Source organism: Salmo trutta, chromosome 11, assembly GCF_901001165.1.
Source record: "Salmo trutta chromosome 11, fSalTru1.1, whole genome shotgun sequence".
Lineage (NCBI taxonomy): Eukaryota > Metazoa > Chordata > Actinopteri > Salmoniformes > Salmonidae > Salmo > Salmo trutta.
The window spans coordinates 4,362,159-4,376,352 of NC_042967.1; the positions used below are offsets into that span (position 1 = coordinate 4,362,159).

At 50.2% G+C, this 14,194-nt stretch overlaps 4 protein-coding genes across 4 annotated transcripts in view; all 4 read left to right on the forward strand.

Moving 5' to 3' along the window:
• The window catches only part of LOC115201978 (mucin-5AC-like), a 2,588-nt gene extending 1,519 nt beyond the window's left edge, over positions 1–1,069 (forward strand). Inside the window, exon 2 of the mRNA XM_029765844.1 lies at positions 724–1,069. Within this exon, the coding sequence (XP_029621704.1) occupies positions 724–1,069 (346 nt within the window). The remainder of the gene's footprint in view (positions 1–723) is intronic.
• A 1,057-nt stretch (positions 1,070–2,126) lies between these two features.
• LOC115201979 (probable basic-leucine zipper transcription factor N) lies at positions 2,127–4,463 on the forward strand (the record flags this gene model as incomplete). The annotated part of the gene is made up of 3 exons (XM_029765845.1): positions 2,127–2,224; positions 2,676–2,841; positions 4,080–4,463. Coding segments are annotated over 3 exons (582 nt in total), but the record flags the coding sequence as incomplete, so codon positions are not given.
• Positions 4,464–5,062: 599 nt separating this feature from the next.
• Positions 5,063–6,817, forward strand: LOC115202116 (mucin-2-like; the record flags this gene model as incomplete). The annotated part of the gene is made up of 2 exons (XM_029766009.1): positions 5,063–5,481; positions 6,100–6,817. Coding segments are annotated over 2 exons (1,137 nt in total), but the record flags the coding sequence as incomplete, so codon positions are not given.
• A 2,013-nt stretch (positions 6,818–8,830) lies between these two features.
• On the forward strand, positions 8,831–11,577 carry LOC115201980 (mucin-5AC-like). The gene is made up of 2 exons (XM_029765846.1): positions 8,831–11,034; positions 11,310–11,577. Exons 1-2 carry the CDS (start codon positions 8,993–8,995, stop codon positions 11,575–11,577), a joined length of 2,310 nt encoding a protein of 769 aa, XP_029621706.1. The 5' UTR covers positions 8,831–8,992.
• Positions 11,578–14,194: the final 2,617 nt, after the last annotated feature.

Consider the following 14,194-nt stretch of genomic DNA (forward strand, 5'->3'; position numbering starts at 1 on the left):
CTCCAACCACAATCACAGCTGCTGCTACAACAACAGCTTCTATCACAAACAACAGCAGCTTCGACCACAACAACCACAGCTTTTACCACAACTACTCAGCGGGTCCCACTACAACCACAGTGGCTCCCACTACAACCACAGTGGCGCCCACTACAACCACAGCTATGTTACAAAACAACACCCAGAACTCCCACAACAACCACAGTTTCTTCTTCTCCACAACAACGACAGCTGATGTTACACACCAACCACAGCGTCTCCCACAACAACCACATCTGCTCCCACAACAAACCACAGCTGATTTTACAACAACCATAGCGTCTCCCACAACAACCACAGCTGCTCCAACAACAACCCTGCTGATGTTACAACAACCACAATGACTCCACAATAATCACAGCGCTCCCACTACAAACCACAGTTGCAGCTACAACAAGTCCAGTCTGTCACCCACAAACAACCACACCTTCTCCAACCGCAATTACAGATGCTGCTACAGACAACAGCTTCTAATCACAACAGCTTCGGGCCACAATAGCCACAGCTTCTCCCACCACAACATCTACTCCAACAACGACCACATCTTCTCCCACAACAACCACAGTTGCTGCTGCAACAAAGCTGAGGCTGCAACATTCGAAGCCATGTCCACATCAACCACAGCAGCTCCCACAACAACCACAGGTGCACCCAAAAAAACCACTGCTGCTTCCACAACTACAGCTGCTCCCACAACCACAACAGTTTCCCTTACTACAACCACAGCTTCCCCCAATACAACCACAGCTGCTCCCACAACAACCACACCTGCTCCAACCACAATCACAGCTGCTGCTACAACAACAGCTTCTATCACAACAACAACAGCTTCGACCACAACAACCACAGCTTCTACCACAACAACTTCAGCGGGTCCCACAACAACCACAGTGGCTCCCACTACAACTTCAGCGGGTCCTACTACAACCACAGTGGCTCCCACTACAACCACAGTGGCTCCCACTACAACCACAGCGGCTCCCACTACAACCACAGCGGTTCCCACTACAACAACAGCAGCTCCCACTAAAACCACAGCTGCTCCACTACAACAGATCCCATAGCAATAACAACAGCTGATGTAACAACCACCACTGCTGGCCCTACCACAACCACAGCTAACCCCAAAACAACCACATCTTCTCCCACAACCACAACAGCTTCCCTTACAACAACCACAATTGCTGCTACAACAAAAGCTGAGGCTACAACATTCGAAGCCCTGTCCACATCAACCACAACAGCTCCCACAACAACCACAGCTGATTTTACAACAACCACAGCTGATGTTACAACAACCACAGCTGCTCCCACAACGACCACAGCTGCTCCAACAACAACCACAACTTATCCCAAAACTACAGCATCTCCCACAACCACAACAGCTTCCCTTGCAACATCAACAGCTGGTCCGACAACGATCACAGCAGCACCAATGATGTCTACGGATGCGGCTTCAATGAGCACAACTCTGGCTACAGCAATCACAGCTGCACCCACAACAACCACAACTTCTTCCACCACAACATCTACTCCATCAACGACCACATCTGCTCCGACAACAACCACAGTTGCTGCTACAACAAAAGCTGAGGCTACAACATTCGAAGCCCTGTCCACATCAACCACAACAGCTCCCACAACAACCACAGCTGATTTTACAACAACCACAGCGTCTCCCACAACAACCACAGCTGCTCCAACAACAACCACTGCTGATGTTACAACAACCAATGCAGCTCCCACAACAACCACAGCTGATGTTACAACAACCACAGCATCTCCCACAACAACCACATCTGCTCCCACAACAACCACAGCTGATTTTACAATCACCACAGCGTCTCCCACAACAACCACAGCTGCTCCAACAACAACCCCTGCTGATGTTACAACAACCAATGCAGCTCCCACAACAACCACAGCTGATGTTAAAACAACCACAGCATCTCCCACAACAACCACAGCTGCTCCCACAACAACCACAGCTGATGGTACAACAACCACAGCGTCTCCCACAACAACCACATCTGCTCCCACAACAACCACAGCTGATTTTACAACAACCACAGCATCTCCCACAACAACCACAGCTGCTCCAACAACAACCCCTGCTGATGTTACAACAACCAATGCAGCTCCCACAACAACCACAGCTGATGTTACAACAACCACAGTGTCTCCCACAATAATCACAGCTGCACCCACAACAACCACAGCTTCTCCCACCACAACATCTACTCCAACAACGACCACATCTGCTCCCACAACAACCACAGTTGCTGCTACAACAAAAGCTGAGGCTACAACATTTGAAGCCCTGTCCACATCAACCACAACAACCACAGCTGCTCCCACAACTACAGCTGCTTCCACAACCACAACAGTTTCCCTTACTTCAACCACATCTTCCCCCAAAACAACCACAGCGGCTCCCACAACAACCACAGCGGCTCCCACTACAACCGCAGCGGCTCCCACTACAACCACAGCGGCTCCCACTACAACATCTCCCACAGCAACATCAAAATCTGATATAACAACCACCAATGCTGTCCCTACCACAACCACAGCTAACCCCAAAACAACCACAACTTCTCCCACAACCACAACAGATTCCCTTACAATAACCACAGCTGCAGCTACAACAAGTACAGCTGCACCCACAACAACCACACCTGCTCCAACCACAATCACAGATGCTGCTACAACAACAGCTTCTATCACAACAACAACAGCTTCGACCACAACAACCACAGCTTCTACCACTACGTCCACAGCGGCTCCCACTACAACCACAGCGTCTCCCACTACAACCACTGCGGCTCCCACTATAACCACTGCGGCTCCCACTTCAACCACAGCGGCTCCCACTACAACCACAGTGGCTCCCACTACAACCACAGCCACTCCCACTACAACCACAGCGGCTCCCACTACAACCACAGTTGCAGCTACAACACGTACAGCTGCACCCACAACAACCACACCTTCTCCAACCGCAATTACAGATGCTGCTACAACAACAGCTTCTATCACAACAGCTTCGGCCACAATAACCACAGCCTCTCCCACCACAACATCTACTCCAACAATCACAGTTGCTGCTGCAACAACAGCTGAGGCTACAACATTCGAAGCCATGTCCACATCAACCACAGATGCTCCCACAACTACAGCTGCTCCCACAACCACAACAGTTTCCCTTACTACAACCACAGCTTCCCCCAATACAACCACAGCTGCACCCACAACAACCACACCTGCTCCAACCACAATCACAGCTGCTGCTACAACAACAGCTTCTATCACAACAACAGCAGCTTCGACCACAACAACCACAGCTTTTACCACAACTAATTCAGCGGGTCCCACTACAACCACAGTGGCTCCCACTACAACCACAGTGGCTCCCACTACAACCACAGCTGATGTTACAACAACCACAGCAACTCCCACAACAACCACAGTTTCTCCCACAACAACGACAGCTGATGTTACAACAACCACAGCGTCTCCCACAACAACCACATCTGCTCCCACAACAACCACAGCTGATTTTACAACAACCATAGCGTCTCCCACAACAACCACAGCTGCTCCAACAACAACCCCTGCTGATGTTACAACAACCACAATGACTCCCACAATAATCACAGCTGCTCCCACTACAACCACAGTTGCAGCTACAACAAGTACAGCTGCACCCACAACAACCACACCTTCTCCAACCGCAATTACAGATGCTGCTACAACAACAGCTTCTATCACAACAGCTTCGGCCACAATAGCCACAGCTTCTCCCACCACAACATCTACTCCAACAACGACCACATCTTCTCCCACAACAACCACAGTTGCTGCTGCAACAAAAGCTGAGGCTGCAACATTCGAAGCCATGTCCACATCAACCACAGCAGCTCCCACAACAACCACAGGTGCACCCAAAAAAACCACTGCTGCTTCCACAACTACAGCTGCTCCCACAACCACAACAGTTTCCCTTACTACAACCACAGCTTCCCCCAATACAACCACAGCTGCTCCCACAACAACCACACCTGCTCCAACCACAATCACTGCTGCTGCTACAACAACAGCTTCTATCACAACAACAACAGCTTCGACCACAACAACCACAGCTTCTACCACAACAACTTCAGCGGGTCCCACAACAACCACAGTGGCTCCCACTACAACTTCAGCGGGTCCTACTACAACCACAGTGGCTCCCACTACAACCACAGTGGCTCCCACTACAACCACAGCGGCTCCCACTACAACCACAGCGGTTCCCACTACAACAACAGCAGCTCCCACTAAAACCACAGCTGCTCCCACTACAACAGATCCCATAGCAATAACAACAGCTGATGTAACAACCACCACTGCTGGCCCTACCACAACCACAGCTAACCCCAAAACAACCACATCTTCTCCCACAACCACAACAGCTTCCCTTACAACAACCACAATTGCTGCTACAACAAAAGCTGAGGCTACAACATTCGAAGCCCTGTCCACATCAACCACAACAGCTCCCACAACAACCACAGCTGATTTTACAACAACCACAGCTGCTCCCACAACGACCACAGCTGCTCCAACAACAACCACAACTTATCCCAAAACTACAGCATCTCCCACAACCACAACAGCTTCCCTTGCAACATCAACAGCTGGTCCGACAACGATCACAGCAGCACCAATGATGTCTACGGATGCGGCTTCAATGAGCACAACTCTGGCTACAGCAATCACAGCTGCACCCACAACAACCACAACTTCTTCCACCACAACATCTACTCCATCAACGACCACATCTGCTCCGACAACAACCACAGTTGCTGCTACAACAAAAGCTGAGGCTACAACATTCGAAGCCCTGTCCACATCAACCACAACAGCTCCCACAACAACCACAGCTGATTTTACAACAACCACAGCGTCTCCCACAACAACCACAGCTGCTCCAACAACAACCACTGCTGATGTTACAACAACCAATGCAGCTCCCACAACAACCACAGCTGATGTTACAACAACCACAGCATCTCCCACAACAACCACAGCTGCTCCCACAACAACATCAGCTGATATTACAACAACCACAGCGTCTCCAACAACAACCACATCTGCTCCCACAACAACCACAGCTGATTTTACAACAACCACAGCGTCTCCCACAACAACCACAGCTGCTCCAACAACAACCCCTGCTGATGTTACAACAACCAATGCAGCTCCCACAACAACCACAGCTGATGTTAAAACAACCACAGCATCTCCCACAACAACCACAGCTGCTCCCACAACAACCACAGCTGATGTTACAACAACCACAGCGTCTCCCACAACAACCACATCTGCTCCCACAACAACCACAGCTGATTTTACAACAACCACAGCATCTCCCACAACAACCACAGCTGCTCCAACAACAACCCCTGCTGATGTTACAACAACCAATGCAGCTCCCACAACAACCACAGCTGATGTTACAACAACCACAGTGTCTCCCACAATAATCACAGCTGCACCCACAACAACCACAGCTTCTCCCACCACAACATCTACTCCAACAACGACCACATCTGCTCCCACAACAACCACAGTTGCTGCTACAACAAAAGCTGAGGCTACAACATTCGAAGCCCTGTCCACATCAACCACAACAACCACAGCTGCTCCCACAACTACAGCTGCTCCCACAACCACAACAGTTTCCCTTATTTTAACCACATCTTCCCCCAAAACAACCACAGCGGCTCCCACAACAACCACAGTGGCTCCCACTACAACCGCAGCGGCTCCCACTACAACCACAGCGGCTCCCACTACAACATCTCCCACAGCAACATCAAAATCTGATATAACAACCACCAATGCTGTCCCTACCACAACCACAGCTAACCCCAAAACAACCACAACTTCTCCCACAACCACAACAGATTCCCTTACAATAACCACAGCTGCAGCTACAACAAGTACAGCTGCACCCACAACAACCACACCTGCTCCAACCACAATCACAGATGCTGCTACAACAACATCTTCTATCACAACAACAACAGCTTCGACCACAACAACCACAGCTTCTACCACTACGTCCACAGCGGCTCCCACTACAACCACAGCGTCTCCCACTACAACCACTGCGGCTCCCACTATAACCACTGCGGCTCCCACTTCAACCACAGCGGCTCCCACTACAACCACAGTGGCTCCCACTACAACCACAGCCACTCCCACTACAACCACAGCGGCTCCCACTACAACCACAGTTGCAGCTACAACACGTACAGCTGCACCCACAACAACCACACCTTCTCCAACCGCAATTACAGATGCTGCTACAACAACAGCTTCTATCACAACAGCTTCGGCCACAATAACCACAGCTTCTCCCACCACAACATCTACTCCAACAATCACAGTTGCTGCTGCAACAACAGCTGAGGCTACAACATTCGAAGCCATGTCCACATCAACCACAGCTGCTCCCACAACTACAGCTGGTCCCACAACCACAACAGTTTCCCTTACTACAACCACAGCTTCCCCCAATACAACCACAACTGCACCCACAACAACCACACCTGCTCCAACCACAATCACAGCTGCTGCTACAACAACAGCTTCTATCACAACAACAGCAGCTTCGACCACAACAACCACAGCTTTTACCACAACTAATTCAGCGGGTCCCACTACAACCACAGTGGCTCCCACTACAACCACAGTGGCTCCCACTACAACCACAGCTGATGTTACAACAACCACAGCGTCTCCCACAACAACCACATCTGCTCCCACAACAACCACAGCTGATTTTACAACAACCACAGCATCTCCCACAACAACCACAGCTGCTCCAACAACAACCCCTGCTGATGTTACAACAACCAATGCAGCTCCCACAACAACCACAGCTGATGTTACAACAACCACAGTGTCTCCCACAACAACCACAGCTTCTCCCACCACAACATCTACTCCAACAGTGACCACATCTGCTCCCACAACAACCACAGTTGCTGCTACAACAAAATTTGAAGCTACAACATTCGAAGCCCTCTCCACATCAACCACAGCGGCTCCCACCACAACATCTACTCCAACGATGACCACATCTGCTCCCAAAACAACCACAGTTGCTGCTACAACAAAAGCTGAGGCTACAACATTCAAAGCCCTGTCCACATCAACCACAGAAGCTCTCACAACAACCACAGCGGCTCCCACAACAACCACAGCTGATGTTACAACAACCACAGCAACTCCCACAACAACCACAGCTGCTCCCACAACAACCACAGCTGATGTTACAACAACCACAGCGTCTCCCACAACAACCACATCTGCTCATACAACAACCATAGCTGATTTTACAACAACCACAGCGTCTCCCACAACAACCACAGCTGCTCCAAAAACAACCACTGCTGATGTTACAACAACCAATGCAGCTCCCACAACAACCACAGCTGATGTTACAACAACCACAGTGTCTCCCACAGTAATCACAGCTGCTCCCACTACAACCACAGTTGCAGCTTCAACAAGTACAGCTGCACCCACAACAACCACACCTTCTCCAACCGCAATTACAGATGCTGCTACAACAACAGCTTCTATCACAACAGCTGCACCCACAACAACCACAGCTTCTCCCACCACAACATCTACTCCAACAACTACCACATCTGCACCTACAACAACCACAGTGGCTGCTACAACAAAAGCTGAGGCTACAACATTCGAAATCCTGTCCACATCAACCACAGCAGCTCTCACAACAACCACAATTGCACCCACAAAAACCACAAATGCTCCCATAACTACAGAAGATCTCACAACAGTTTCCCTTACTACAACCACAGCTTCCCCCAATTCAACCACAGCTGCAGCTACAACAAGTACAGCTGCACCCACAACAACCACACCTGCTCCAACCACAGTTACAGATGCTGCTACAACAACAGCTTTTATCACAACAACTTCGGCCACAACAACCACAGCTTCTCCCACCACAACATCTACTCCAACAACGACCACATCTGCTCCCACAACAACCACAATTTCTGCTACAACAAAAGCTGAGGCTACAACATTCGAAGCCCTGTCCACATCAACCACACCAGCTCCCACAACAACCACAGATGCACCCACAAAAACCACAGCTGCTCCCACAAGTACAGCTGCTCCCACAACCATAACAGTTTCCCTTACTTCAACCACAACTTCTCCCAAAACAACCACAGCTGCACCCACAACAACCACAGCTTCTCCCACCACATCTACTCCAACAACTACCACATCTGCTCCCACAACAACCACAGTTGCTGCTACAACAAAAGCTGAGGCTACAACATTCGAAGCCCTGTCCACATCAACGACAGCAGCTCCCTCAACAACCACAGCTTCTCCCACAACAATCACAGCGGCTCCCACAACAACCATAGTTGATGTTACAACAACCACAGCGTCTCCCACAACAACCACAGCTGCTCCCACAACAACCACAGCTGATGTTATAACTACCACTGCGTCTCCCACAACAACCACAGCTGCTCCAACAACATCCACAGCTGATGTGACAACAACCACAGCGTCTCCCACAACAACAACAGCTGCTCCCACAACAACCACATTCTCTCCCACAACAACCACAGCTGATGTGACAACAACCACAGCGTCTCCCACAACAACCACAGCTGCTCTCACAACAACCACAGCGGATGTTACAACAACCACAGAGTCTCCCACAACAACCACAGCTGCTCCAACAACAACCACTGCTGATGTTACAACAACCACAGCGTCTCCCACAACAACCACAGCTGCTCCAACAACAACCACAATTTATCCCAAAACTACAGCATCTCCCACAACCACAACAGCTTCACTTACAACATCAACAGCTGGTCCGACAACTATCACAGCAGCACCAATGATGTCTACGGATGTGGCTTCAACGAGCACAGCTGTGGCTACAGCAATCACAGCTGCACCCACAACAACCACAGCTTCTCCCACCACAACATCTACTCCAACAACGACCACATCTGCTCCCACAACAACCACAGTTGCTGCTACAACAAAAGCTGAGGCTACAACATTCGAAGCCCTGTCCACATCAACCACAGCAGCTCCCACAACAACCACAGATGCACCCATAAAAACCACAGCTGCTCCCATAACTACAGCAGCTCCCACAACAACCGAAACTGATGTTACAACAACCACAGTGTCTCCCACAACAACCACAGCTGCTCCAACAACAACCACAACTTATCCCAAAACTACAGCATCTCCCACAACCACAACTGCTTCCCTTACAACATCAACAGCTGGTCCGACAACGAGCACAGCAGCACCAATGATGTCTACGGATGCGGCTTCAACGAGCACAGCTGTGGTTACAGCAATCACAGCTGCACCCACAACATCCACAACTTCTCCCACCACATCTACTCCAACAACTACCACATCTGCTCCCACAACAACCACAGTTGCTGCTACAACAAAAGCTGAGGCTACAACATTCAAAGCCCTTTCCACATCAACCACAGCAGCTCCCTCAACAACCACAGCTTCTCCCACAACAACCACAGCGGCTCCCACAACAACCATAGCTGATGTTACAACAACCACAGCGTCTCCCACAACAACCACAGCTGCTCCCACAACAACCACAGCTGATGTTACAACTAACACTGCGTTTTCCACAACAACCACAGCTGCTCCCACAACATCCACAGCTGATGTGACAACAACCACAGCATCTCCCACAACAACCACAGCTGCTCCCACAACAACCACATTGTCTCCCACAACAACCACAGCTGATGTGACAACAACCGCAGCGTCTCCCACAACAACCACAGCTGCTCCCACAACAACCACAGTGTCTCTCACAGCAGCCACAGCTTCTCCCACCACAACATCTACTCCATCAGCGACCACATTCGCTCCCACAACAACCACAGTTGCTGCTACAACAAAAGCTGAGGCTACAACATTCGAAGCCCTGTCCACATCAACCACACCAGCTCCCACAACAACCACAGATGCACCCACAAAAACCGCAGCTGCTCCCACAAGTACAGCTGCTCCCACAACTACAACAGATTCTCTTACTTCAACCACAACTTCCCCCAAAACAACCACAGCTGCACCCACAACAACCACAGCTTCCCCCACCACAACATCTACTCCAACAACGACCACATCTGCTCCCACAACAAACACAGTTGCTGCTACAACAAAAGCTGAGGCTACAACATTCGAAGCCCTGTCCCCATCAACCACAGCAGCTCCCACAACAACCACAGATGCACCCATAAAAACCACAGCTGCTCCCATAACTACAGCAGCTCCCACAACAACCGAAGCTGATGTTACAACAACCACAGTGTCTCCCACAACAACCACAGCTGCTCCAACAACAACCACAACTTATCCCAAAACTATAGTATCTCCCACAACCACAACTGCTTCCCTTACGACATCAACAGCTGGTCCGACAACGAGCACAGCAGCACCAATGATGTCTACGGATGCGGCATCAACGAGCACAGCTGTGGCTACAGCAATCACAGCTGCACCCACAACAACCACAGCTTCTCCCACCACAACATCTACTCCAACAACGACCACATCTGCTCCCACAACAACCACAGTTGCTGCTACAACAAAAGCTGAGGCTACAACATTCAAACCCCTGTCCACATCAACCACAGCAGCTCCCTCAACAACCACAGCTTCTCCCACAACAACCACAGCGGCTCCCACAACAACCATAGCTGATGTTACAACAACCACAGCGTCTCCCACAACAACCACAGCTGCTCCCACAACAACCATAGCTGATGTTACAACTACCACTGCGTCTCCCACAACAACCACAGCTGCTCCCACAACATCCACAGCTGATGTGACAACAACCACAGCGTCTCCCACAACAACCACAGCTGCTCCCACAACAACCACATTGTCTCCCACAACAACCACATTGTCTCCCACAACAACCACAGCTGATGTGACAACAACCACAGCGTCTCCCACAACAACCACAGCTGCTCTCACAACAACCACAGCTGATGTTACAACAACCACAGAGTCGCCCACAACAACCACAGCAGCTCCCACAACAACCACAGCTGATGTTAGAACAACCACAGAGTCTCCCACAACAACCACAGCTGCTCCAACAACAACCACTGATGATGTTACAACAACCACAGCGTCTCCTACAACAACCACAGCTGCTCCAACAACAACCACAACTTATCCCAAAACTACAGCAGCTCCCACAACCACAACAGCTTCCCTTACAACATCAACAGCTGGTTGGACAATGACCACAGCAGCACCAATGATGTCTACGGATGCGGCTTCAACGAGCACAGCTGTGGCTACAGCAGTCACAGCTGCACCCACAACAACCACAGCTTCTCCCACCACAACATCTACTCCAACAACTACCACATCTGCACCTACAACAACCACAGTGGCTGCTACAACAAAAGCTGAGGCTACAACATTCGAAATCCTGTCCACATCAACCACAGCAGATCTCACAACAACCACAATTGCACCCACACCAACCACAAATGCTCCCATAACTACAGAAGGTCTCACAACAGTTTCCCTTACTACAACCACAGCTCCCCCCAATTCAACCACAGCTGCAGCTACAACAACCACACCTGCTCCAACCACAGTTACAGATGCTGCTACAACAACAGCTTCTATCACAACAACTTCGGCCACAACAACCACAGCTTCTCCCACCACAACATCTACTCCAACAACGACCACATCTGCTCCCACAACAACCACAGTTGCTGCTACAAAAAAAGCTGAGGCTACAACATTCGAAGCCCTGTCCAGATCAACCACAGCAGCTCCCACAACAACCACAGCGTCTCCCACAACAACCACAGCTGCTCCCACAACAACCACAGCTGATGTTACAACTACCACTGCGTCTCCCACAACAACCACAGCTGCTCCAACAACATCCACAGCTGATGTGACAACAACCACAGCGTCTCCCACAACAACAACAGCTGCTCCCACAACAACCACATTCTCTCCCACAACAACCACATTGTCTCCCACAACAACCACAGCTGATGTGACAACAACCACAGCGTCTCCCACAACAACCACAGCGGCTCCCACAACAACCATAGCTGATGTTACAACAACCACAGCTGCCCCCACATCAACCACAGCTGATGTGACAATAACCACAGCGTCTCCCACAGCAACCACAGCTGCTCTCACAACAACCACAGCTGATGTTACAACAACCACAGCATCGCCCAGAACAACCACAGGAGCTCCCACAACAACCACAGCTGATGTTAGAACAACCACAGAGTCTCCCACAACAACCACAGCTGCTCCAACAACAACCACAACTTATCCCAAAACTACAGCATCTCCCACAACCACAACAGCTTCCCTTACAACATCAACAGCTGGTCCGACTACTATCGAAGCAGCACCAATGATGTCTACGGATGTGGCTTCAATGAGCACAGCTGTGGCTACAGCAATCACAGCTGCACCCACAACAACCACAGCTTCTCCCACCTCAACATATACTCCACCAACAACCACAGCTGCTCCCACAACAACCACAGCTGATGAGACAACAACCACAGCGTCGCCCACAACAACCACATCAGCTCCCACAACAACCACAGCTGATGTTACAACAACCACATTGTCTCCCACAACAACCACAGCTGCTCCAACAACAACCACAACTTATCCCAAAACTACAGCATCTCCCACAACCACAACAGCTTCCCTTACAACATTAACAGCTGGCTGGACAATGACCACAGCAGCACCAATGATGTCTACGGATGCGGCTTCAACGAGCACAGCTGTGGCTACAGCAGTCACAGCTGCACCCACAACAACCACAGCTTCTCCCACCACAACATCTACTCCATCAACGATCACATCTGCACCTACAACAACCACAGTGGCTGCTACAACAAAAGCTGAGGCTACAACATTCGAAGTCCTGTCCCCATCAACCACAGCAGCTCTCACAACAACCACAATTGCTCCCACAAAAACCACAACTGCTCCCATAACTACAGCAGCTCCCACAACCACAACAGTTTCCCTTACTACAACCGCAGCTTCCCCCAATACAACCACAGCTGCAGCTACAACAAGTACAGCTGCACCCACAACAACCACACCTGCTCCAACCGCAATTACAGATGTTGCTACAACAACAGCTTCTATCACAACAACTTCGGTCACAACAACCACAGCTTCTCCATTCACAACACCTACTCCAACAATGACCACATCTGCTCCCACAACAACCACAGATGCTGCTGCAACAAAATCTGAGGCTACAACATTCGAAGCCCTATCCACATTAATCACAGCATCGCCCACAACAACCACAGCTGCTCCAACAACAACCACAGCTGATGTTACAACAACCACAGTGTCTCCCACAACAACCACAGCTTCTCCCACAACAACCACAACTTCTCCCACAACAACCACAACTCATCCCAAAACTACAGCATCTCCCACAACCACAACAGCTTCCCTTACAACATCAACAGCTGGTTGGACAACGATCACAGCAGCACCAATGATGTCTACGGATGCAGCTTCAACAAGCACAGCTGTGGCTACAGCAGTCACAGCTGCACCCACAACAACCTCAACTTCTCCCACCTCAACATATACTCTAACAACAACCACAGCGGCTCCCACAACAACCACAGCTTCTCTCACCACAAAATCTACTCCAACAATGACCACATCTGCTCCCACAACAACCACAGCGGCTCCCACAACAACCACAGCTTCTCCCACCACAACATCTATTCCAACAACGACCACATCTGCTCCCACAACAACCACAGTTGCTGCTACAACAACAGCTGAGGCTACAACATTCAAAGTCCTGTCCACATCAACCACAGCAGCTCCCACAACAACCACAGATGCACCCATAAAAACCACAGCTGCTCCCACAACTACAGCTGCTCCCACAAACACATCAGCTTCCCTTACTTTAAACTCAGCTTCCCCCAAAACAACCACAGCTGCAGCTACAAGTACAGCTGCACCCACAACAGCCACACCTGCTCCAACC